Source organism: Archocentrus centrarchus, unplaced genomic scaffold (genome assembly GCF_007364275.1).
Source record: "Archocentrus centrarchus isolate MPI-CPG fArcCen1 unplaced genomic scaffold, fArcCen1 scaffold_43_ctg1, whole genome shotgun sequence".
NCBI lineage: Eukaryota > Metazoa > Chordata > Actinopteri > Cichliformes > Cichlidae > Archocentrus > Archocentrus centrarchus.
The window spans coordinates 2,478,308-2,505,704 of record NW_022060269.1 but is presented as its reverse complement, the minus strand read 5'-3'; the positions used below and the strand labels follow the sequence as shown (position 1 = coordinate 2,505,704).

Sequence of the window (27,397 nt, the reverse complement as noted above, 5' to 3'; positions counted from 1 at the left end):
TCAGTATATAAGTCTGTGTGTGTGTGTGTGTGTGTGTGTGTGTGTGTGTGTGTGTGTGTGTGTGTGTGCGCGTGTGTGTGTGTGTGTGCGTGTGTGTAAATGACATTTTGAGTGTACTGGAGGGCTTCGTGTTGTGTGTGTGACCTGATCTTGATATTGACTTTAGTATCTCTCCTGTACTCCAGTGCATAGTGATAAGCAAAAGAATTTCTTATTTTTTATTTTTATTACACACAAAAAGCTATCCAATCCTACCTGGCCCCATATAAATAAAGGTGAAGGTTGTGGAGTGGTCCCGTCAGTCTCTGGAGCTTGAAAAAAAAGTCAACTGGACTTCTTTTTGTTTCTTGAAGACGTTTCACCTCTCATTCAAAAGGCTTCTTCAGTTCTCAAACCAAATGGTGGAGAGACCCAGGTATTTAAACCCCTGTGGGTGTAGTCCCCTGGAGGTGGATATGACCCTCTATTGTTCATATGCATGATCACATGCACCAAGGTGTGGTTCATTACAAACTGTGGTTTCAGGTGAAACCAATTTGGAACTTCGCTCCATTTAATGGAATGGGGTAGAGACGTCTGGGAAGGGAGCTTAGGACAGCACTGTAAGCGGGGGAAAGTTGGTGACATAATCCACCTCCTCTGTTCTATGATGGTTGTTCACAGTGGACATAGATGGCTTCTTTTACTCCTTTTTTAAACCATCTGTCTTTCCTGTCCAAAATGTGAACACTGGCATCCTCAAAAGAGTGCCCTTTCTCCTTCAGATGCAGATGTACAGCTGAGTCTTGTCCTACTGAGGTGGCTCTTCTATGTTGTGCCATTGATTTGTGAAGAGGCTGTTTGGTTTCTCCAATGTAGAGGTCCAAGCACTATTCACTGCAGTGGACAGCATACACTACATTGCTGATCTTGTGTTTGGGGGGTTTGTCCTTGGGATGAACCAGTTTTTGCCTTAGGGCGTGACTTGGTTTAAAGTATACTGAGATGTCATACTTGGAGAAAATTCTTCTGTGTTTCTCTGACAAGCCTGCCACATAAGGGATGACAATGTTGTTCTTCTTGTCATTCTTATTCTTCCTAGATTGTGTTTGACCTTCTTACCTGTGCATATTGGTTGGTTTGATGAAAGCCCAGTTGGATAACCACATGTTTTCATGGCTTTATCAATATGTACGTGTTCCTTTTGTTTTCCTTCTGCCTTAGAAGGAACGCTTTCTGACTGGTGTTGCAGGGTCCTGATCACCCCAAGTTTGTGTTCCAGAGGGTGGTGGGAGTCAAAGAGGAGATACTGGTCTGTGTGTATGGGCTTCCATCTTCCTTAATAAACACAGGAATGGTAACTTGTTGTCCCTGGTGTCCTCCCTGGTAAAACTTATGTATTTATCGACTCACTTGATGTGGCGAGTGAAGGCTTCTACTTCTTGGGTTTTGACCACCTCCAGGGGACTACACCCACAGGGGTTTAAATACCTGGGTCTTTCCACCATTTGGTTTGAGAACTGAAGAAGCCTTTTGGACAAGAGGTGAAACATCTTCAAGAAACAAAAAGAAGTCCAGTCACCTTTTTTCAAGCTCCAGAGACTACTATGACCCGGATGACTGAGAACCTACAGACACAGTGGCCCTGTCAAATTCCAGACTTAAATCCATCCATTGAGATGATTTGGAATGACCTTAACAGGCCATTCATACTCATAAACCCTCAACTGTGGGTGAATTAAAACAATTCTGCAAAGAAGAGTGACCAAAAATCCACCACAGTGATGTAAGAGAGTCATTCCAGTTATGGCAGGTGCATGATTCAAACATGCACAACCATTTATTAGGTTTAGGGGGAAAATAATTTTTCACATTGCAGCAGGTAGGTTTGAATAGCTTTTCTCATGTAATAAATTAAATAATCATTTAAAAACTGCATTTTGTATTTACTTTAGTTATCGTTGTCGAATTAAAAAATTTGTTTGATGATCTAAAACATAAAGCCATGACAAATATGTAAACAATGAAAAATCAGGAATTGGGCAAATACTTTTTTCTCAGCACTGTCTTTAACTTTACTGTAATTTTAATATACATGGAGTGAAATTGAATAAACATTTAAAGCTATCAAGAAGTAAGGTAACTGGTTTAGTTTGATTGTATCCACTTTAATCTGTTTTAATTTAATATGATATAGTAATTTATTCTGACGTAATCAGGGGTCTAACTTGCACTGTTCTATTCTATTCTAACTGAACTGAACAGAAATTACCCTAACCTGATCTGTTGTAGTGCATATAGTCTAGTTTAACATTGCAACCCTAACCCTAGTCCCAAACCTTTGCCCAAACCCTAACCCCATGTTTTCCTTTTTTTTTTTTTTTTTTTTTTTTTTTGGGGTGGGGGGGGGGGGGGGGGTAATTTTGATGTGTGTCAGTTAGAATGATTATTTCTTGTGTCCCTTGATTGACAAGATGTCAAAAAAAATTCTGATATCAGAGGGTTAGGATTACAGTCACCAGTGAAGATAACTTAGAAGTTGAGAGTTCATTTAAGTGGTGGTACTTTTAGTACATGCGGCCTAAGCAGATTGTTCTAATCTAGTCTATAGTGTACTGTAATCTTTTTCTTCTAATATATTCTAATTCTGCCAAGTCTGATTGAAGTCTAATCACACCATATGTTATGGGTCTGTGGTAGTGGCCCAGTGTTTTGAGTTATTTTTGGTGTTGTTCTGTTTTTATTATATCTTTAGTTGTGTCTATTAGTTATTTATCTGTATGTCAGCCTCCTTTGTCAAGTCCTCTGTGTTGTCTTGTTTATAATTCATGTTTTATATTGCCGTCTCCTGTTCTGTGTGCGTTGTGTTAGTATTGCTTCCCCTTGTCTCGTATAAGTCTGTTCACCTGGTATGGCTGTAGCTCAGTAGGTAGAGCAGGTCACCTACTGATCGGAAGGTCAGCGGTTCGAATCCTGGCTACTCCAGGCTACATGCCAATGTATCCTTGGGCAAGATACTTAACCCCAAGTTGCTCTCCGACCGTTCTGTCGGAGTATGAATGCGTGTGAATGTTAGTTAATTAAAAAGCACTTAGCTTCGTAAAAATGGAAGTGCTTGTATGAATGGGAGTGCATGGGTGAATGCAAACAGGTTGTATAAGCGCTTTGAGTGCTCATACTGAGTAGAAAAGCGCTATATAAGAACTAGTCCATTTACCATATAAGTCTGTTCACCTGGTCTACCAAGATGTTTCCACTCTCCTCTTGTTACCTCATGTGTGTGTATATAGTGTCTGTGTTTTCCCTTGCCCTTTGTCAGGTCGTTTTTACTAAACAAATGATAGCTATCTGTCTTAAGTCTCTGACCCCGGAGTAGTTTTTGACATGTTTCAGTTAGAATTCATATTTTCTTTGTTCCCTGACTGTCAAGAAGAATTTAATACACATTCTCTTGCCTAGGGTTGGACTTATGATAGGGGTTGGGGTTATTGCTAATGAGATGAATCCGATTATTATTGTTATTATTTTTTAGGGACTATAACCACACCCACTGACCATTGGAACTTATTGTATGCTCCAACTGTTGTTCAGCTGAACATGGTCTATGTCTTTGTAACAGGTGGCTTTCATCAAGGCTTTCTGGAACACTCAAGAACACTTCTGACTTATTTTTATCATTTTTTTCCAGCATACCCTAACACCAAGTCTTACTACCCATTTACGGTATCTTCTCTCCTGACGTGTGTGCGTGTGTTTGATGTCCTCTGTTCCTGCTGTGTGCCTCATGTTTTTGTCCATGCCAAATAGTCAAGTCGCGTTGAAGTTTGTGCTGCTGGCTCCTGTCCAGCCCGTCCTCTGTTACACTCAAGTTAATAAAGCTTAAATTCTACGTGAAGCTTTTGCCTTTGGTGTCCTGCTTTTGGGGTCTGCCTCATCCTGCCTGCCACAGCGGTCCATGACACCAAATATGATCAAATATAATCTACTCTTTCATAAAATCCAGCCTCCTCTAATGCAGTGATTTAGTCTGGTCTACTTGATTCTAATCTAGTTTAGTTTCAACTGGTTTCAGTCTCATCTTAATTTAGTGTAGTCTAATTAAACTATAACCATCACTGCTCCCAACAAAACCACAATAACCTACACATTGTAGGATAATATATAATATATTGTAAATAGTCCGGCCTGTTAAGGTTCAACACACAGGCACATTATGTACATTGTATATAGTATTATTATTATTAGTATTACTGTTATTATTATTATTATGGTTAATCTTTTTTGTTGTTTTTATATATATATTCTTTTTCTTAATAATGTAAATTATTATATTTATATTTATAATAACTGCGGCTGCTGTTACACCCAAATTTCCCCTCTGTGAGACAATAAAGGCTGTTTCTTCTTCTTCTTAAAGCTGATGAAATTGAAAAAAATTATATAGCTGCTCTAATCTACAAAATAGCTTTGTGTAGTCTACTCTAAATGTTGCATTAATTACAAGTGATCTACTCAAATGCATTCAAATGTTATCTATTGCAATATTTCGTAATGCAGTTAAATCAACTTTAAACTATTAGTCTAATCTTTGGTCTATGTACGCAAGTGGTATTATTAAGGGTGTTTTGTGCTACCTCTGTGTATCTGTGGTTTGATCCAGGAGGAGGTGGAATGAACACTGAGCTCCTGCTGTAGCAGAGGCTCCTCCAGCTTGAACCAGTCCTCTCTCAGGGATGATGTAAGACTGATTAATTCTAAGCCATCTGTGTGTGTGGTGTGTATTGTGCAGCATTTTGTGTGTGTGTGTGTGTGTGTGTGTGTGTGTGTGTGTGTGTGTGTGTGTGTGTGTGTGTGTGTGTGTGTGTGTGTGTGTGTGTGTGTGTGTGTGTGAGAGAGAGAGAATCTGGGAACTGTTGTAGAAAGATTGTAAGAATGGTTTAAAAAAAAAAAAAAGAGAGAAGTCAGGGGGAACTTCTGAGTGTGGCAGGTCATGTTGATAAAAGTGGATGAGGAGAAAAAAACTGGGGACAGCTGGAGGACAATAAGCAGCAGCAGCAGAAAGGAGCAAAGTAAGAATCATTGGATGAATAATAAATAGAAAAGAGAGTGAAGATGGAAAATAAGAGAGTGTGGGAAAGAGAGAGAGAGACAAAGAATGAACTGTTAACTTCAATGTAGAAAAATGAGAAAAATAATCTATGCAATGATATAGATAAGAGTGGCACAATGAGAGAAACAGCAGAACAATGAAGAAGCTTGACTGAGAACACATTGAAACTCATTTGATCCATCTGTTCAGGCAGATCAAATATGAACAGCACATGTACATAGAAGAGTTTAATTTCAAAACAAGACTTAAATATTTAGAATATCACAGTGCTGAATGGCTTTCTATATGTTTCTTACTGTGAACAAAGCCCAGAAAGAGAATGAGCTGCAAAGGCCCCACTGTTGTCCAGAAACAGCAATCCACACCTTTGCACTGGGTGACTTGTTCCTTCACCTTCATGGAACACACACTAAAAAATTGTATGATTTCCTCCAGTTTGAATAATGGGTTAAATCATGTAACAAACAACTTAAATTCCAGCTGTTTTAATGGATTTTCTCTTTTACATTCATATGTATTCATAAGCATTGTGTGTTCTGCCTCCTGTATGCTAAACACATAAACACATCTAGTATTGCAAAGTAGACTATTTTTTTTGTGTGCTACATATATATATATATATATATATATATATATATATATATAATTATCTTGCCCATGATCATTGTACATAGGGAGAGACAACATAATCATCATTTTATCAAACTGTCAAACAGTTTTCTCTAAAGTCAGATAAAGCTATAACTTACAATACCACTAGAGATCCATGTAGGTGTTTACCTAACAGCATTGTTTTGTTATGTTTATATTTAATTTTTCATTTTATTTTTTGACAGTATAAAAATATAAAGCAATGTTAGCTGTGCAATACCTACCTGTGGGAAAACTACAGTTGAAATAATCCCTCAAAAAGGGCAGTGTTTCAAAATGAAGCAGCTTAGCTATCTGAAAAGAGTTTGGCACAAAGAGTGAAGGCCACTGCAGTACTACTATGACTCTTCAGTCACCTCAGTGCAGAATCAGAATCATTGCTCACACAAAAAACTGCCATTATTACTATTGTGTTTCAGCACAGTAAATCGAGTGACTTGAGGGTCAGACTGTATCGCTGCAGCAACCTCTGCAGTACAGATGGAGGATAAATGAATTTAGGGAACTTCTTCTGCAATTACATACTTGGAATGTGGGAAGGAGCTGAATCTTTGATGCCATTCAGCACACATGGATGTGTTACATGTGCCACAGAAGAGAGTTCATGATAATGAACAGTCTCAAAAAAGTGAGACTACAAAACTAAGCCTGCATTAAGTATGGCGTGAGGAAAATTAAAGTTTGCATGTGTTGATGATTTGACCTTTCTTAATAATTTTATTTTAAACTACAACATAATGTATTTGTTGAATATTTTTATTGCTTGAGTAATGTTCTCTTATTGTTGTAATTAACTTCATCCTTAGTAAATATGTATGTGTGTGCAACTGATATTTCTTGGTGCATAGGTTACATGGTTGTCTTGATGTTTTCACACACTATACACATGTTGGTTGATATCAATCAAGACCATGTGTCAAGGGCTAGCCCTCTGCTGTCAAGTACCGCCCTCTCCTCACTCCACCTACTCTCTTGCCCTCAGTATTGACCTTATCCCCTGTCTGCCCCCTTACCTTTCCGAACGTTCCCATCTGTCGTGCGCTGGAATTCCCCTGCACTCAGCAGGAAGCAAGCCCGGTCATGTGGGTAGCGCTCCCGGCTGGTGGTGGAGCCAAGCCCACCAGTGGCCGGGCTACGCTCATCTCCAAGGACCTGGTCAATGGTAGGGCAGTCCTCATTGGCCAGGGCTGCAGCATTGGCTGCTGCATCACCGTTCTGCTTGGAGTCTGGTTATAAAAAAGGGATGGGGGTGGTAGTAAAAAATAAAAGGGGGGGACAGTAGTAAAAAGTAATTAAAAGGGATTTTAGTTTTTCCTTTAGTTTTTAAAACAGGAGTGGCCTTCCAATCTCATTGTAATCAGTGGCAGTTTCTGATATGGGCAATATGGGCAGCCGCCCAGGGTGGCTTTTCATCTAGGGCGGCATGACCGCCCCCTCCCCCCCAACGCATTGCGATTGCCGCAGCAATGCCTACCGCACTACTCCACTTTGTGGGGTAATTGGCGCCCTCTGCCTGCTGTGTGGTGCATGTGGCTTTCTACCATGGTCTGACAGACACGTTCTAACAGAAGGAAAGGGGCAGGTGGGGATTCTCTCGTCTTGGTTGCTGAGCCTAGAATTATGGAACCAAGGGACACGGGGGGAAAAAAAACGTGAGGAAAAGAAAAGAGGCACTTTGGCGATATCTCGCAAAAGTTTTGCGAGAGCCCGAGTTACTTTTGCGAAATCTTGCAAAACTTTTCAATATTAGTACATAGGCTTCCACGTTAATCTTGATACGGCAGTGTCAATGAGGATGAAAGGATTGGCGAGAGATTGCCAGCAAAAGTTGCCTTTATTCATAATTCAGTTTTGTTCTGCAGATATTTAAAAACATGCAGGTAGTGGGTTAGGTTATTTGGTGATTCTATTGCCCATAGGTGTAAATGGTTGTCTGTCTCTCTGTGTTAGGCTGGCAACCTGTACAGGATATACCCTGCATCTTGCCCTATGACAGCTAGGATAGACTGTTTAAGTGGACGAGAATGGACGGAAAAAAATAATAAATCAGTTGAATAAATAAAAAGAAGTCACCACAGGTTTTTTTTTTTTTTTAAGGGGCCCTAGGGCCCTGTATATTAATATTTTTGGACAAAACTATACACCAAATTGTCAACTAAACCAATAATACCTTATTCTTATTAAGTGTTGTCCTGGACACCCTGCTTCTGTGGACCTTTACATGTTGATGCTGAACTTAAGATAAGAATATGTCATTTTTATAGCAACTTCACTTAAAGAAAGCTTCCCCTCCCACACACATCAAGACACATGTAGTTTAAAGATTACTCAACCTCATAGCTCAGCTATGTCCAGTTACTCACCTGCCCGGTTGATCTCAATGATCTCCTCCTGTGCCAATGGGCAGTCTCCGGTACCCATCATGCTGCCAGATCCCACCATACCAGGCCCAAGCACATTACCCATCAGCCTATGTGGAGATGCTGTTGCCATTGCCAGGGCATCTGGCTTGCAGTAGTTTGGACTGCCTGGTTGTGGTGCTCTGGGAATGTGCTTGTTCCTCTTCTTGGGGAGCTTCTGCTTGGCCATGGCCAGGGAGTAGTACATGCCGAAGTTATTTACAATGACAGGCACTGGCATGGCAATTGTTAGCACACCAGCCAAGGCGCAAAGAGCACCCACAAGCATTCCTGACCATGTTTTAGGAAACATATCCCCATATCCCAATGTGGTCATTGTCACCACAGCCCACCAGAAGCCAATAGGGATGTTCTTGAAGTAGGTGTGGGCCGCAGCTGTTGGATCATCTGGGTCAGCACCAATGCGTTCAGCATAGTAGATCATGGTAGCAAAGATGAGGACGCCTAGTGCCAGAAAGATGATGAGCAGCAGGAACTCATTGGTGCTAGCCCGCAGCGTATGGCCCAGGACACGTAAACCAACAAAGTGGCGGGTCAGCTTGAATATACGTAGAATACGGACAAAACGTACTACACGCAGGAAGCTCAGAACATCTTTGGCTGTTTTGGAGGAGAGGCCACTCAGCGCCACCTCCAGGTAAAAGGGAACTATTGCCACAAAGTCTATTATGTTGAGGGCACTGCGGAAGAACTCTGCCTTGTCAGGACAGAAGATGACACGTGCCATCACTTCAATGGTGAACCAGATGACGCAGACACCCTCCACATATGTGAGCCAGCTGTCTGTGACCACCTCATACACAATCTGCAGAGAAGAAAAAAATTTAATAATTAAGTTGATTTTGTAATGAATTCATTCCTTACAACATACAGAGGCACATGTCCAAAAGTGGTTGATGAGCTGAGAGCAACATTTGTGTCATATCTCAGGGAATACTCCCTCAGCCACTCAGCATTTGTGCTTAGACAGCCCTGCAGCATTTGTAGGCAAACTTTAAAAAAAGGCTGTGCAAAGATGCCAAAGTTAGGACTACCATGATGATGTACACTACTGGCATGCATATTATCTTAATATAATAGTACTCTAATAGTAATAATAGTATATTATACATAATATAATATCTTAATATATTTTTCCACCATGGAATTAAGTTCACAGTAGATTGTATCAAGGACCAGCAAGTTGTTACCAACCAAAAGTATTAGTATACATCTATACATTGCTAACAATCTAATAGTAATAAAACATTTAGCAATTAGTAAATATAAATTAGAATACTTTAATACCACATTTCACATGAATATAATTCACCAAAATAACATGCATATAGCCAATATCTGATTTAAAATTCTACATGTAAAAATGTACATTTTCAGTTTATAAAATTTCACTTGCTGAACAGTTATTTCCTTTCCTATCCTGTCTTTCTTTTGTCTTTCGTCATCTCTCAGTGTAACACTTTTTTCCTCTCCCTGGGAAATACAACTGTACAACACCCAACATTCACATTTTGTGACAATCTGCACAGAAAACATTTGTGTATTTGCTGATACTTGTTGATTTGTTCATTTAAAAATCCCTGCCACTTCAAAAAATAAGTTACTCTGATTATGCTTGCTCCTCTTCTGCAGGTTAGCTAGATGTAACACGCCACAGCAACTAAAAGAAAAATGGGTGAAGGTGTAAGTGGGCTGTGTTAAAATAAAATGAGACTAGCAAATATGTTTTCTGATTACTAAGCAAGTATCTCCATGCTTTCACCAAAAGCAATGCCAGGCTGTAGCACACAAAAAAATTAACTAATTCAACAGTAAAATGCATAAACCTGCTTATTAAATGTAATTGCTCATTAACTGAAGATGTTGGAATCCTGTTCCAGATTGTTCCAGCCCACTATAACCACAGTACACAACCGCAGACAAGTATCATGTGAAGTGAAATGCTTTTTACTGCATAGCATAACTTGCCTCACTAAATGTGATGATTCAGATTTCCATTAGCTGCAGGGTCCAAACTTATGGAACTACTGCTCTTTCTCAAATGGCTACAACTATCTGAAGCCCATAAGGGTGGATGTAAACATGTTGTATAAGCACTTTGAGTGCTCAGATAGAGTAGAAAAGCGCTATATAAGAACTAGTCCATTTACCATTCAGATGCTTTCTGCTCTAAAATCTTTCAAAAAAAATTTTTAGGCTTCAGTTTGTGTTTTATAATTTCATTATAATCATTTATATATATAAATAATTATAATCATTCTAAATTCGTTCTAATTCTATTTTTAAGACTTTAAAATAGGTGTTATTCACATTTCTAAATGCATGTTTAGGTAGAACTAATCAACAAGCATTTAAGTTAGGGGATAAACTTTTTTCATCTCCAAATCTGATAGGGTTATCATACAAATGTTCTCAGCACAACAACCACTTGTCAAACTCACTACATGCATACAGGGGCATAGTATCATGATTCTCCAAGGTCATTGTTCTATCGTCTCATTATTAGAAGCTTCTATACTTTATAGTCCCACTCAATTATATTCAGTACAATTTCTTCAGCAGTTTTGTCCTTCATTTTCTGACAACAAAACTCTGTTCAAAACAAACAAAAAGTGTGTTTCTAAATTCTATGTAACCCCCCTGTCATTAAAGATGACATTACATAAAACTGGTCAGTAATAGTAGCAGTAAGAGCCATGATCCTCAATAAAGGAAACTTAAATCTAGCTCACAAAGTTTTGTCATGGTCCTGGGCCTTTTGCCCAGTGTTTTGAGTTTGAGGTTTTGCAATTTGGTATATTTTTTCTTTGTGTTTCAGTTTTTTGAGTATTTGGGTACTGTTAGTGTTTTGTGGGGCTCTGTTATACTGTAGTGGGCATTTTGCTGGTATGGTTTGGGTCCCTCTCTTTGGTTCTCTTTAAAGAGAAGGGTCCCTAGAAATTAGTAGTGGGTAACATACCCGTTATAATTTCCTCCCTGAAAATTTTCAGATCCCGCTAGACTAATGCAAATGTCTAATCCACCTTTTTAAGGTTTCTTTACTATATTTCTATACTACATTTGCCCCCTGGGAGCCCTGTTGAGCATACTGAGAGGGGACCACATTAACTGCTCGCTCTTATTATTACCAGGCAGTGATACAGGGCAGCAACAGCATCAACATGTCAGAGGAAGAGATGGGAAAATCTATGCCTTAAATAGAACTGGGAGAGTGTGTGTGGTAGTTGTACGATGTGAAAAAAGGGAGTCATGTTATGATCTGTGTGCCTGAACTAGCTAACAGACTTCACTAAGTTTATAATGACTGATAGAATTTCAAACTCTGCAAAATTGCATGACATGGTTTGTGACATGTGTTTGTACTGCTAGAAAATATAATAAGCTGTATATTACAGTTGGTTGTGGGGTGATAAGCATATGAAATGTAACTCTTCTGATTGCTTTGTCCAGTGATGAGCCAAAAAATATGGTTTAGAAATAAGGAGAATTAGAGTGAAAATTACAAAGACAATGCTCTAAGGTATTATTACAGAAGAAAAACAAGGCATGAACATTACCCACTTATGCTCTCTGCAACGGATTAAAATCTCTGGTTAGGGCAGGTCACCACCTCACTTCCTCTAGATATATAAAGCCAGTCTTAATGTGGTTAGGCAAGCCATGCCACTAAAACTTCACCATACCTCCTCATGTGTCACGTTGCCACTGGTGAAATTCTCTGTTTTGTTGTAGATGGTGTTGAAGGCTTCATGGGTCTCCAGGCAGAATGTAGAGATGGAGAGCAGGATGAAGAATAGTGAGGCAAATGCCACATACTGCAGAGAAAGAGTGAGAGGGGAAGAGAGCAAGAAAATTGTTACATTTTGCAAGCATATTTTAACCAGGTCACTGTCACACCAGCTCATTTCTCTGACTGGTTTGATTTTTTTGTCACTAACATTTTAGTGTTTATATGATTGCTGCTGTTGGTGGTGATAGAGAAGGAGGGGTTTGAAACATTGCAGTATGTGGAAAGCAGTGGTCTTGTCAAGAGACTGCAGCAAGGGGGCACCAACAACACACTGGAGAGAGTGTGGAGGAATGCTGTCAATTCAGTGCAAAGGTGCTTAGTGCTACAACCCCACTGATAACACAGTCAGAGAGCTCAAGGAAGAAGAAGAAGAAGAAGAAACAGCCTTTATTGTCCCACAGAGGGGAAATTTGGGTGTAAAGGAAAAGAAATGTACAAGAAATAAACTGGACAGAGCCTCTGTGTGTATGTTTGTCTATGTATTTCAAAGAGAAAAGGAGATGCAGAGTAAATGTAATGAATAAATGAATAACAAATCTGAAATATCATGCAGCATTGGGGTGGCTTTAGTTCAGGAGGTAGAGCAGGTCACCTACTGATCAGAAGGTTGGTGATTTGATTCCTGGCTGCTCCAGGCTGCATGCCAAAGTATCCTTGGACAAGATACTGAACCCCAAGTTGCTGTCTGACGCAAGCGTTGGAGTATGAATGTGGGTGAATGTTAGACAATTAAAAAGCACTTAGTTTAGGAAGTGCTGGTGTGAATGTAAACGTGTTGTATAAGCGCTTTGAGTGCTTACTCAGAGTAGAAAAGTGCTATATAAGAACTAGTCCATTTACCATTGTGAGTGCCATTATGAAAACACATTTCAATTAATGTACATGCCTGTTGAACTTAAAAATGTTTCAATCCTCATGGTGGTGGTGTGGGAGCTCTGTTTTTGCATCTGGACGGTGCGGCTGCATGAGAGCGGATGCATGTTGCCAACTCAACTTTGTGGCTCTCCCTTTCCCCTATCCTTCCCCTTATCTTCCCCTCACCCCGACTCAGCCATGCACGCTGCACTTGCCCATGTTGTGATATTTGGATTCTGGTGACTTTGTTGAGTGGGGGTGCCATCAAAATCACCACATTGCCTGGTTTGCTGCTAGTCTCTTAATCCTTGTTTACATGCAATGTGTGGAGTATCTCAGAGTAGCTGTTTCGGGCCATTATTATTTTCAGTCTTAACATGGCCACACATGTTGTAAAATGAATGCAGGGCAATCAGTGGTGAAAAAAGTTTCAACATCAGTGACATCAAATATTAAAAAATAAGCTTTGAATGCTTCAGCATTAGCATGAATTTCTGTTAGAGCAGGATTATTTTTATGTGATCTTGCCCAGTAAAAAAAAAATAAAAAAGTTATAAGCACCTCAAAAATAAAGCTATACAGTTGTCCCTTGCTATATTGCAGTTCACTTATTATGGCTTCACTGTATCGTGGATTTAAAAAAATATACATTACTAATTCTGTTTTGCACCGTTTTCACTATATTGCTGGGTTTTTGTGGTATATAGGTATTCTGTAACACCCCATAACTATGTTCATAACTTGGATGAAGAGATAAGTTACATGCCTTTAGTGAAAACAGAAGTAACAACCAAGGGCAAAGATACTGCACCATCTTCATCGCCATCAGTACTGCACAGCTACAGTCTTCTATAATCTTTATCATTCAAGTTGTAGTAAGTGTGTGGGAAAGGTTTATAGGAGTGTGGGAAGTGTTTATAGAGCCTTAAATATATATAAATAATGAAATAAATATATATTAAACATAATGCAGATACTTTGCGGATTTTCACATATCGCAGGGATCTCTGCAACGTAACCCCTGCGGTAGGTGAGGGATCACTGTACATTTTGCATTGTAATTCTCTTAAAAAACTAATATAAATGTGTAAATATGCTAACCTAGACTGGCTAACTTTTAAAGATTAGCCTGTGCTCTGTTAATTTTATTCAGAAATATACTAAAGACAAGATTGCTGAATATATTATATGGAAGGCTGTTTGCTCAGTTTATTCAATTTAATTATTAAACACAATTTGTAACAGAAATGAGATTCAAAAAATTGAAAATAATATAACGAAAAAAACTTGCTGAGTTATGATATTGTGGAACTCATTACAAGTTCATACAAATTAAAGATTATGGTAGCTATTTCAACAACATAGTTGAAATAAATTTTGTCTTGTTGTGGTCACATATATCACAAGACACATCCAACGAGACCCAAACAGCACAACACAATGCATGATGCAAAATATGAGTACATGTAACAGATAAAATCTAAAATGTAGTGCAAAAGTCTGATGTTCTGCTAACAATATTCATGTATCTTTTGCCTGATGGGAGAAGATTGTACAGGATCAGTATAGGGGGGGAGGGGTCATTGATAATGCTTCTAAGGTTCCTGGTGATTCTGGTGGCACAGTTTTAATCTATGGAAGGCAGATTGCAACTAATAATCTTTTAGGCTCTTTGTATTACTTTACCATGTTGTTTTTTTTGGTTGGTTGTGTTACTGTACTAAGTCAGGATGGAGAAAATAATTCAATTAAATTCAATTTTATTTATATAGCACCAAATCACAACAAATAGTTGTCTCATGGTGCTTTATATTGTAAAGTGAAAACCATACAATAATTACAGAGAAAACCCAACAGTCAAAATTGCCCCCTATGAGCAAGCACTGGGTGACAGTGGGAAGGAAAAACTCTATTTTAACAGTAAGAAACCTCTGGCAGAACCAGTCTCATGGACCTGCAGTCATCTGCCGCACCCCTCATTGGGGGTGAGGGAAGGGAGACAGGACAAAACATGTGCTGTGGAAGACAGCCAGAGATAATAATAACTCATGCTTAAATGTAGAGTTCTGTATAAACACAGGGAGTGAAAAGTGGCTGCCGCCCCCCGCCCCCCAAGCAGCGTAGGCCTATTGCAGCATAACTAATGGATGGTTCAGGGTCACCTGATCCAGCCTGAAGTATAAATATGATCAAAAAGGATGGTTTTAAGCCTAATCTTAAAAAAAAAAATTCTATTCTTAATTGTCCTAGAAACCACAAATCAACCAGCAGTCTGAGAGCGAAGTGCTCTGTTGGGGTGATTTGGTACTATGAGTTCTTTAAGATAAGGTGGGACCTGATTATTCAAGACCTTGTATGTAAGAAGAAGGATTTTAAATTAAATTCTGGATTTAACAGGGAACCAATAAAGAGAAAACAATACGGGAGAAATAGGCTGTCTAATTCTAGTTCCTGTCAGTACTCTTGCTGCAGCATTTTGGATCAGCTGAAGGCTTTTCAAGTAGGTTTTGGGACAGCCTGAAAGTAATAAATGCATGAATTAGCTTTTCAGCATCAGTCTGAGACAGGAGCAAGTAAGCACTATAAAAATGGATCACTGACCCAATATGATGGAGAAGGGGGGATATTGAACTGCCTTCTAAAATAGACAATCAGCTCTTTAGTTTTAGATGAATTAAGGATCAGATTGATTAGGATTATGTGCACACCACCTCAGCAGCTGTTTAACATCCATGTGGTATACAGGTTTGCTGCTGTCAGAGATGAGAGCTGCCTCAGTGGTATCATCAGCAAACTTTGGCAATTTAAACAATCTTAAGTGAGAGCAACAGTTGTATAAAGAGAGTAGACAAGACACACCCTTGTAGAGTGGCAGTGTGAAGAACCCAGGACAAGGATGCAAGATTATAAATAAGACATGATTATGAATGATTATTTAGTAACTTGGTTAATAATAATAATAATAATAATAATAATAACAACAAGTACACTGAATAGGCCCGAGTAACCATCACAGTGGCAGACATCCAAGAAAGAGTCCCACACATGAAGAGCTGGACAGCACCAGGCCCTGATATGATTCACGCCTACTGGCTAAAGAAGCTAACTGCACTCCACGAGCGCCTGGCAGCACAAAATAAACCAACTACTACAGGCTAAGACACACCCAGAATGGCTGACTGAAGGCCGGACGGTCCTGAACCCCAAGGACCCCCAGAAGGGACCAGTCCCATCCAACTACTGGCCCATAACCTGCCTCAGTACAACATGGAAACTCCTGTCAGGCATCATAGCAGCTAAGGTGAGTAGGCATGTGGCACAATACATGAGCGAGGCCCAGAAAGGGATAGACAGAGAGACCAGGGGAGCAAAACACCAGCTACTAGTAGATAAAGCAATCACTCGAGACTGTAAGACCCAGCTGACCAACCTGTGCACTGCCTGGATTGACTACAAGAAAGCCTATAACTCGATGCCGCACACATGGATTCTGGAATGCCTAGAACTGTATAAGATCAACAGGACCCTAAGAGCCTTCATCAAGAACTCAATGGGTATGTGGAGAACAACACTAGAGGCCAACTCCAAGCCCATTGCACAAGTCAACATCAAGTGTGGGATTTACCAAGGACATGCCCTGTCCCCACTGCTGTTCTGCATAGGCCTGAATCCCCTCAGCCAGATCATCAACAAGACTGGCTATGGGTACCGACTACGGAATGGAGCAAACATCAGCCACCTCCTGTACATGGATGAAATCAAGCTGTATGCTAAGAGTGAATGGGATATCGATTCCCTGATCCACACCACCAGGATCTACAGCAATATCGGCATGTCATTCGGACTGGAGAAGTGTAGTCAGATGGTAACTAAGAGAGGAAAAGTAGTCAGAACTGAGGGGATTACACTACCAGAAGGCAACATTGCAGACACTGAGGACAGCTACAAGTACCTTGGAATCCCATAGGCAAATGGGAACCATGAAGAGGCCGCTAGGAAAGCTGCAACCTCCAAGTACCTGCAGAGAGTAAGGCAAGTCCTGAATAGTCAGCTGAATGGGAAGAACAATATCCGGGCTATCAACACCTATGCCCTGCCAGTTGTCAGATACCCTGCTGGGATAATAAGCTGGCCAAAGGAGGAGATGGAAGCCACTGATGTTAAGACAAGAAAGCTCCTTACCATGCATGGAGGGTTTCACCCCAAATCCAGCACCCTGAGAGTGTACGCTGAGTGTCAGAACCACTATCCTAGATGAAACAATGAAGATCAATGAATACATCAGGAAGATGGCCACAAAGGATCATGTGCTTAGTGAGTACCTCAGGCAGCAGAAACCTGAGAAAGAAGAGGACGAAGAACAGGAACCATCATGGAAGGACAGGCCTCTGCACAGCATCTACCACCGGCAGATAGAAGAAGTGGCTGACATAGAGAAATCCTACCAATGGCTGGACAAGGCTGGACTGACAGACAGCACAGAGGCACTAATCATGGCAGCACAAGCTGAGCACAAGATCAATGGAGGCTGGGGTGTACCACACCAGGCAGGACCCCAGGTGCAGGCTGTGCAGAGATGCTCCTGAGACAGTCCAGCACATAACAGCAGGGTGCAAAATGCTAGCAGGCAGGGCATACATGGAACGCCATAACCAAGTGGCCGGCATAGTATACAGGAACATCTGTGCCGAGTATGACCTGGAAGTCCCGAGGTCAAAATGGGACACGCCCCCAAGGGTGGTTGAGAACAACAGAGCTAAGATCCTGTGGGATTTCCAGATACAGACAGACAAACTTGTGGTGGCTAACCAGCCGGACATCGTAGTGGTGGATGAACAAAGGAAGAAGGTCGTGGTGATAGACGTTGTAATACCAAGTGACGGGAACATCAAGAAGAAGGCACACGAGAAGCTCGACAGATACTAAGGGCTCAGAGAAGAGCTGGAAAGGATGTGGAAGATGAAGGCAACAGTGGTCCCCGTGGTAATCGGAACACTCGGGGCAGTGACCCTCAAACTGGGAGAGTGGCTCGAGCAGACATCCGAGATCTCTGTCCAGAAGAGCAAAACAAAGGTTATAACTTGATTTTGATGACATCACAAGCATTATTTTAATTGAAAAGCATACTCATTTTTCAGTCTAATTCACTGTAACAACAAGTCTGTCACACCATCATCCTCTTCTGTGCAGTGGCTTCCCAGCTAGCACTGAACATTCAGACAACATCCCGTGAACGTTTCCATAAATGTTCAGTGAATGTTTTCAGACAACGTTCACATTAATCAATGACATTAAAGACTATGAAGGCAAAAGTAATAAGAAAACATAAACTTTTATTTTGCGGTACATGGTTGTACATAAGAGATATCAGCAAAACTTTCATGAGAAAAATGTAAAATTTAATGCAACGGGTTTTGGAATAATACTTTATAATAAAACAATTCAAAGAAAATCTTTAATATTTGAAAATTATGCCAGACAAAAAGCACGAAGTCATTTACAAAGTTTGATATCTTAAAGAATTAAATGAAGACTCCCCTCATTTCTAGGGGCACTGCCCTATACTAAATCTAGATCTCAACCACTGTGCAGTGGCAGTACAACGGTCACCTTCACAGTTGTCCTGCTTAGACGGACAGTGGATGTGTGTGCAACACATCTTCCAGCAATGCGCTCAACAGGTAGAAATGATGCTGGGACTGAGGTGTCTGTTCCCTGCAAGCACCAAACTTCTACCTGAAGGTCTCGCGAGACCACAGGATATAAGTATCGACGTTTTCTTCCATCTCCTCATTTTTCAAACTCCATGATGTTCTGTGTCTACGCTGCTTCCTGGTATGACAGTGGCTGGACGTTGTCTACATTTCAACACCAGAGAAGCTCCTTGTGAAACTGGGCCTCTCTACCGGCCAGCTTCAACTAATCCGTAAGGACAACATGCCGGTAATCATTAAGACAGGTAATGTTATTTTTCTTGATCATGGCTGATTTAAAGGGCACATATCATGCTTTTAAATTCTTCCTTTTCATATGTAAATCATTCACTTGTGGTCTATATAAAGTGGAACTGCAATGCTTTGGTCTGAATTACTCATTATTGTAGCTCCATAGACCCCTTTTTTACACCTTTTCTGAGGCGCGTCTTAGAGCGACTCATTTTGGTACGGACATTTCACCCCCCAGGTCGCAGAGCATTACTCTCCACCCCGTTCGGCCATTTTTATAGTTTGATAGCAGAGATACGATTGGCTACCAGCAGAGAAACAAGTAGAACTTTCCCCACTGATATGAGTACAGTTGCAAGAAAAATAAAATTTAACCAGGCACTTTGATGGGGGACGATGTAAGGAATCATGTGTTTTAATACACCCATCAAAAGAACATTTTGACTTGTCTTCTAGCAACTTTGGCATAACTGAACTGGACTACAAAATCGCTGTGAGGAAAAAAAATGGAGGATTCACGAAACTGTTATCTGGAAGACCTTGCCCTTGTTTAGCAGTTCCACGGCAAATACTGTGACGTATCAGATAAGAACATAACTTTAGGAAGCACACAGCCCCTCTACCCTCCATCATCCTGACTGACACCCCCATCACCACAGTGGACTCTTTTCGCTTCCTGGGAACTACCATCACCCAGGACCTCAAGTGGGAGCCCACCATCACCTCTGTCATCAAAAAGGCCCAGCAGAGGATGTACTTCCTGCGGCAGTTGAAGAAATTCAACTTGCCAGCAAGGACCATGGTGCAGTTCTATACTGCCATCATTGAGTCCATCCTCACCTCCTCCATCACTGTGTGGTACGCTGGAGCCACCACTAGGGACAAACAGAGACTACAACGTGTTGTGCACTCTGCTGAGAAGGCGATTGGCTGTAACCTCCCATCTCTCCAGGACCTGTACACCTCCAGGACACTGGGGCGTGCAGGTCGGATCACAGCCAACCACTCTCACCCTGGGCACAGACTTTTTGACCCTCTCCCCTCAGGCAGGAGGCTACGGTCCATACGGACCAGAACCTCCCGCCATAAGAACAGTTTCTTCCCCTCTGCTGTTGGACTCATGAACAATTACCCTAAGACTGTTACCACCACCCTCCACAAACGCTGATGACCCTATGTCTATGCACCTGTCTGACTGCACTGATGTACATATTAGTGGAATATAGTCTACATTTTTTTATCTTTTAATTAGTCTCTGCACTGTATATTTTGTAATTTTGTAATATTGTGCTATAGTTATAGCTCTAATATCTCTGTATATTTGCAATTTGTATACTTGTATATTGTCTTATAGTTTTTATACTTATTTGTTTTTTTTCTGTAAGCACGAAGTACCGCAGCAATTTCCTAATGCTGTGAACCTGTTCACCCATATGGCAATAAAAACCTTCTGATTCTGATTCTGATTCTGATTCTGAACAGGGAATAAAGAAAACTGAACAGACTGAAAGTTATGACCCAAAAAGAATATAAAGATATCTATGCAGCACCGGGAGAGAATACATTTAAATTTCCTGCACTCCTAGACACTCAAAGTACACAAAAAAATGTATTTAAGGGCTAAAAAGTGGATTTTACATAATATGTCCTCTTTATTATAAACATGTACAACCAAGCATGTTTCAACCAGCAATCATTCAATCCAATAAATTACACCAAACAAGAGTCATTGCCAAATCTTCTCTGCCAATGCCAAACAGCTTATTCTGCTATAAACTCTTGCTTGGTGGCATTTATTGGATTCAGTGATTGCTGGATGAAGAAAGTGATGCCATCCCTCAGCAGTATGTGACCAAGGTATTACCAGGTCGAGGAGGAGGTGCCAGGCTATTATTCCACCCTTGTTTGAATTGTTACATTGTTAAATTGTAAAAATTTAACAATGTTTCAATCAAACAATAGGAGACAGATTGCCCATGGTAAGGTGTCGCAAGGCAAATTCGAGGAGCAAGACAAAGAGCGATTCAAACAACCCCAGCCTTAGCCCTTGGGGCCCAAACAGCCTCAGCCCCAAGAAGCTACATGGCTCCGTCCTCCTGCAGGCCCCCCACCCATAGGAGGTGTTGTAGGTTCTGTGCTTTGTGGATTGGGTGGAGGTCCTGCGCTCTGATCTCCAGCTTCCAAAACTAGCTTGTGGCACATGGAATATCACCTCTCTGGTGGGGAAGGAACCTGAGGTGGTGCATGAGGATGGGAAATACTGACTAAATATAGTCAGGTTCACCTCAATGCACAGTTCAGGCTCTGGAACCAGTTTCCTGGAGAGCAGTTTGACTCTGTTCAACTTTGCTCTAGATGAGTGGTGATGGGCAGGGGTGGGAATTCTTGTATCCCCCCAGCTTTCTCCCTGTACATTGGTTTTTCCCTGGTGGATGAGAGGGTTACCTGCACCTTCAGGTTGAGGAATGTGTCCTGACTGTCGTTTGTGCCTATGCACCAAACAACAGTTCAGCGTACTTGGAATCAGTGGGTGGGGTGCTGGAGAGTGCCCATCTAGGGACTCTATTGTTCTGCTAGGGGACTTACTTCAGCACTTAAATGGGCAATGACAGTGTGATCTAGAGGGGCGTGGATGAGAGGAATGGTCTGCCTGATATGAACCTGCATGGTGTTTTGTTATTAGACTCCTGTGCAAACCAGTTTGTCCATAATAATCATCATGTTCGAGCATAAGGGTGTTCATAAGTGCACATGGCAGCCTAGACTACAGGTTGATGATTGATTTTGTAATTGTATTAGATCTGATCACCACCTGGTTAAGTGCCTTGAGGTGACTGTTTGTTGTGATTTGGCACTATACAAATAAAATTGAATTGAATAGAATTGAATTGGTGGTGAGTTGGATCAGTTGGCAGAGGAAGTTCCTAGCCAGACCTGGTGTACCCAAACATGTTGTGAGGGTGTGCTCAGAACAAATGCCAGAAGCCCCAGTCCATGAGCTCTTCAATTTGCATTGATGGCAAAACTTCAGTTGCATTCCAAGGGACTCTGGGGACATTAAATTCAAGTGGACCACGCTGTAATGTTTGTTGCTCTCAAACATCAAAGTTAAGAAGAATTTATCTTATTTTGATAATAACTGTGATGATCTCTCCTGCTGTGCCTGCTTCCTCTTTCTGGTTTGTGTAGGAGACAGGCAAGGTGTAAGAGGTGGAGACTAACAGGAAATACATCTGTTGCTAATTGTTCAAAAAAAATGTGCTTTATTCTCAGCTGTCTTACCTTGAGTCAGTAAATATCCAGCGTGCCTCAGCCTCAAATGTAGTGGCTGTCACTGCTGATATCTCTGGTTTAGTTTCTTCACCCTCCTGGACATCTTTAGTGAAAGGCACTAGGCATTCTCTTCACCTCTTTGAACAGTGTAGTGTCTGGGGTGATGAAATCCAAATTTAAACTTGTTTAAATTGCTTTGTCTTTAACAGTGCTGGTCCCGACATCATTGAACCTGAAGATTGTGCCCCCATCATGGAGTCTTCTCCCTCAAATTACTTTTTTTTTTAAATCACTCTAGGATGACAGGTCCAGGGGTGGCCTTGCAGTGATATACAAAAATGCTTTAAGCTCTTCTTCAGTTTCGTTTGGCTGTTTTTCTACATTTGATGTCTTGGTTTTACAACCCCAATTCCAATAAAGTTGGGACACTGTGTAAAACATAAAAAAACAGAATACAATGATTTGGAAATCCTTTTCAACCTATATTCTATTGAATACACTACAAAGACAAGATATATAGGCTCAGTTTCCCATACAGGATTATGTCTAATCCTGTACTAAATACTTTTTCCTATGTATAAGCGCTTTGAGTGCTCTGATTGAGTAGAAAAGCGCTATATAAGAACTAGTCCATTTACCATTTTGGTCTTTTTTTTTTCCCACAGCTGCTTTTTGTGACAGTGGAGAGAGACAGGAAATGGGGGAAAGATACAGGGGAAGACACGCAGGCAAATTGGCGCCGGGCTGGGCCGCGAACCCGCGCCACCCGCACCGCAACGCGGCGTGTGTATGTGGTCGCCGGCTTCACCACTAAGCCACCCAGGCGCCCCCTATTTTGGTCTTCATTGACTTTTTCCTTTTAGTCTAGGACCATGCTAAATCCATGACTGGGAAACAGGCTGCTGATGATCAAACGGATAAACTTTATACTTTTTTGCAAATATTCAAGTGTGCTTACTCTGGGGGATTTCACTAGTTATATCTGTTGTGCCCAGGCACATAGAATTAGGTACCAATATCAAATGACAGCTGTTATGTCCCTAGTATTTGTGATATCACATTCCATGATCTGCAATACACAAAGAGGTACACAAAGCGTTAACAGTGTGCCATGCAGCTGTGGTCACTGCTACCACCTCTGACAATATGAAACTTTCAGAGTCTTTCAATCTGACTCAAAACATGCAGCACCATACATAATAAAGGGCACACACAAAAACGCTTGTGATCTCCTGTGACATCTGTTGATGATGTAAGCTTAGTGGATTTTGTTTTCTCAGACCACAATGCTTTCCTGTTCCAGATTCCACTTTTCTCTCCAAACCCTAAAATGTCTACAGCGATTCCCTTCTGATCACCAAATTCTAAAGAAGTCACTAGTTTTGTCAAACTACTCACAGATCTCTGAACCAGGGTTAGATGTTAGATTCAACTCATGGTCATTGTGTATACAAGGCACACAATGAAATGATCGTTCTAGATCACTCATCCAGAGACAAGCATCTGCAGTCATGCAGTCAGAGACCGGCACTACCTTTAGGCAATGTGGTTTTACATGTCTTGCCCAAGGACACAACGCAGCGCAGGGACAGGGGCTCGAACCTGCAACCTTCTGGCTGCAAGGCGAGCGCCTACCCACTAAATAAAAACTACCTAAAAGGATAAAAATGATGACGAAATGAACTGACACTTTCGTCAACAAATGAAAACGAGACAAAAATGCTTGGCGGGGATGATATCCAATCAGAGCTTATTTAATTTTGCGGCAGGGCGGGACAAGTTAAGAAAACATCCAATCAAATGCACAGTTTCACAAATTTGCTCTAAACCTGGGAAGACCAAACTAGCCTGGAATTTGTCTTTACTTCCGATAGAACTAAGTTATGTAAACAGTGTCAGCAGGGAGAAAGAGAAGAGCCGATGTATGGACACATTTGTCCCTTGACATTGTGACAAACAAAACGATGTGTAAACCATGTGGGGCGACTATCTTGGGTAAAAACCTGACAAATCTTAAACAACATCTGCAAACCAATCACCCAGATCTCCATGCAAAGGTAACCATTTTAATATCATGCAGGGTAAAGTGTTTTTCCCAGTTTAGCGTTTGTGTTTAAAGAAAATCACCACACCGCAGTGGATTAGCCTTTCCTAATCTTAGTCCTGAACACTACCCTGTACCTTTCAGAGCGTGTCCTGCTGTAAAACACTCGTATTATCTCAGTAAGGTGGTGTTAATGATCAGGTGTGTGGGAAGCAGGTGAAAGGCTAATGTTAATATTATTAATAGTATTCCATAACACTTAATAAATGTTTAATTTTGTGTAAGTGTGTATACAGTGTATCACAAAAGTGAGAACACCCCTCACATGTCTGCATATATTTAAATATATCTTTTCATGGGACAACACTGACTAAATGACACTTTGAAAATGAACAGTGAAAAGTAGTCTGTGTGCAGCTTTTATAACAGTCTTCATGTAGAGCAACAATTCATCTTTTAAGATCCTCAGAGAGTTCTTTGCCATGAGGTACCATGTTGGAACTTTCAGTGACCAGTATGAGAGAGTGTGAGAGCTGTACTACAAAACTGAACACACCTGCTCCCTGTGCACACCTGAGACCTAGTAACACTAATGAGTCACATGACATTTTGGAGGGGAAATGACAAGCAGTGCTCAATTTGGACATTTACGGGTGTAGTCTCTTAGGGGTGTACTCACTTTTGTTGCTGCTGGTTTAGACATTAATGGCTGTATATTGAGTTATTTTGAGGGAAGAATAAATTTACACCGTTATATAAGCTGCACACAGACTACTTTTCATTGTGTCAAAGTGTCATTTTGTCAGTGTTGTCCCATGAAAAGATATACTTAAATATCTGCAGAAATGTGAGGGGTGTACTCACTTTTGTGATACACTGTATTGACTAATTCAAGGGAACTGAAGAAAAAGCATTTACATTTTACACCTTTATATTTTAGTCGACTAAATCGACTGTAGATTTAGTCGACTATAATCTTACAATAATTTGTCGACTAAAACTAGACTAAAACTAAAACTATTCAGATGACTAAATTATGACTAAAACTAAATTACATTTTCGTCAAATGACTATGACTAAAACTAAATCAAAATTTGCTGTCAAAATTAACTTACCTTGAGTCAGACTGTCAAAATTAACAACAGCTGTAACATGACGTCACCGTGGATGAGCTCATTAGTACTTTTAATGGTTTCGTTTTTCTGGGACTGGGGCCCAGTGTTATCTGTTTTCAGACATCTCAGATTCTGTTTGATTCTTAGTTTAGTCACTTGAGTTCTGCTCTGTGTCGTAATTTTTTTATTTAGTTCCTGTCTCCCTGTGTTCCCTTTGTGTGCCTGACTCCCTGATCTTTCTTGTCTGGTTTTGTCTCTCTGTCCTTGTTCATGGTCAGTCGGTCTGTGTACGTTTAAGTCATTAGTTTTTCTGTTTTGAAAATCTTTTGAAAAAGATATTGAAAAACGAGAAACGGATTGGTTATTCATTTTTCTTTTTCAAAATGGATATGAAAAAATAAAATTTTTCATTTTCCAAATCTATACAGTGTAAAACAAATTATATTTCTTTTATACCATTTGAAATCAAAACATAAATTCACAAAGAATAGGAAACGGATAAATGGTATGTATTATTAACACTTCTGTCTTCTGTCTCAGTCCACAATCTGAAAGAAATAAAAATATATTAGAATACCCAATAAAGATTCAAGAAGTTGTACGAGAGAGAACGGAACTAACTTGTGTAAATAGAAAAAAACATGAAAATCCACAGAGTAACTTTCTATAACACAGGTTTAATACTTATTTAGTGGAACATGTTTACAGTACCTGGTACTGTACATCTGGTTAAAAATTATTTATTATCAGTTTCATGTCGATTACTGTGGTATTCATATTAAAAAAAATAAGTACAGGAACCTTTAGTATTCAAGTCCAAAAAAGCTTTATCTATGTTCAGGTGCATGATGTTAAACGTTTGGCACTAATAGCCAAAATATAAAGCCATAATGTCATTTTTTAAATTATGTGTAATATATTTTGAATTCATGCAGTTTTTCTAGGCTTACAAAAGTCATCATTTACCATATTATCTCTTTGAAATGAAAAAATACTCAACTTGATTGAAATCATTAAAGTAAAAAATAAACAATATGGTACATGCATTTTATATATATCAGAACTGTTCTTATTACCTTTTGGCAAACCTTGTTCACTGGTTAGAAAAAATTTAGCTGCTATTATTTTGAACACAACTGTATATATTCTGAACCTTAAACTGCTTACTTTATACAAAATGACTGAGTAAACCCAGTCTGTGGGAGAAATCAAGCAGCTGATGTTGTTATGCCACATTGTCACAGAAAATGAAAGCTGATGGTGATAGTGAATGAGAAATTTTAAGGCACTCTAATTTTTACTTGCAACGTGCGATACAATATGCCCACTGGAAATTATGCCTAATTTTTGTTTAGGCTTTAATGATGTGTACATAACCTTTTAGGGCTTTCACAGAAACACCACAGCAATGACAAGTGTAATTTCTGCACATCCTTAAAACGGTGCAAACTCACCTTTTCACAATACCCCTTGACACCAACAAAGCACATAATGTATCTGCTGAGAGAAAGAAAAGTCTGTGAGTGCAGAGGACACTTGAACAGATAAATCTCTCTAAATTCTGGGAAGCACAAGTACTGAACACTAACTATTTTTGATTGCTAGCCTAAAGGGTAAATTAACTAACATAATCTCAGTTATTAGCTGCTCTAGCAACACCACTCTCCTCTCAACATCATGAGAAGGATGAGATGGTTTATAAATTAATAGTAAGCTGACACCTCTGTTACCAGTATGACTGGTCATAGAAATTTAGTGGCAAGCTGGAGTAAAAACAATGTGCTATATTAGCAAACTAATGCTACTAAGCTTGAGTTTGGTATACTTGCCTTGCAGATGCACTGCGTACAGTTGTGCCCCCTGCTGACAGTGAATGGTCTTTTTTGTCTCTCAAAATTATTAGCTATTGTTTTTACATCAGTAATTAGGCCTGAGCCAACTAAAAGGGATCAGTGAGGAGCCTATTGGAATCACTAGTGATGTACACTCAAAAAGGTCAACATCACAAGGGAGGCAATCAGAATTGACCATGGACCCCATGGGTATGTGGGTCAGGTTGAACGGTTGACTGTGACTTGAAAAATGCCAAATTGGGATCATTAGAGTTCTTCATTCTTCTTCTTCTTATACTTTCTGTCTTCATGGTTGCAAATTTGTCCCCCTGAACATTCACGAAAATTCACCAATTTTGGCACAGAGGTCAGGTCTGTTTTTT

At 40.2% G+C, this 27,397-nt stretch overlaps 1 protein-coding gene across 1 annotated transcript in view; it reads right to left on the bottom strand.

The window, feature by feature from the left end:
* Positions 1 to 27,397, bottom strand: part of LOC115777110 (potassium voltage-gated channel subfamily C member 1-like) — a 138,656-nt gene that overhangs the window by 34,189 nt on the left and 77,070 nt on the right. Inside the window, exons 3-5 of the mRNA XM_030724944.1 lie at positions 11,844 to 11,975; positions 8,104 to 8,965; positions 6,754 to 6,966 (exon numbers count right to left, since the gene is read on the bottom strand). Coding sequence (XP_030580804.1) covers positions 6,754 to 6,966; positions 8,104 to 8,965; positions 11,844 to 11,975 — 1,207 coding nt within the window. The remainder of the gene's footprint in view (positions 1 to 6,753; positions 6,967 to 8,103; positions 8,966 to 11,843; positions 11,976 to 27,397) is intronic.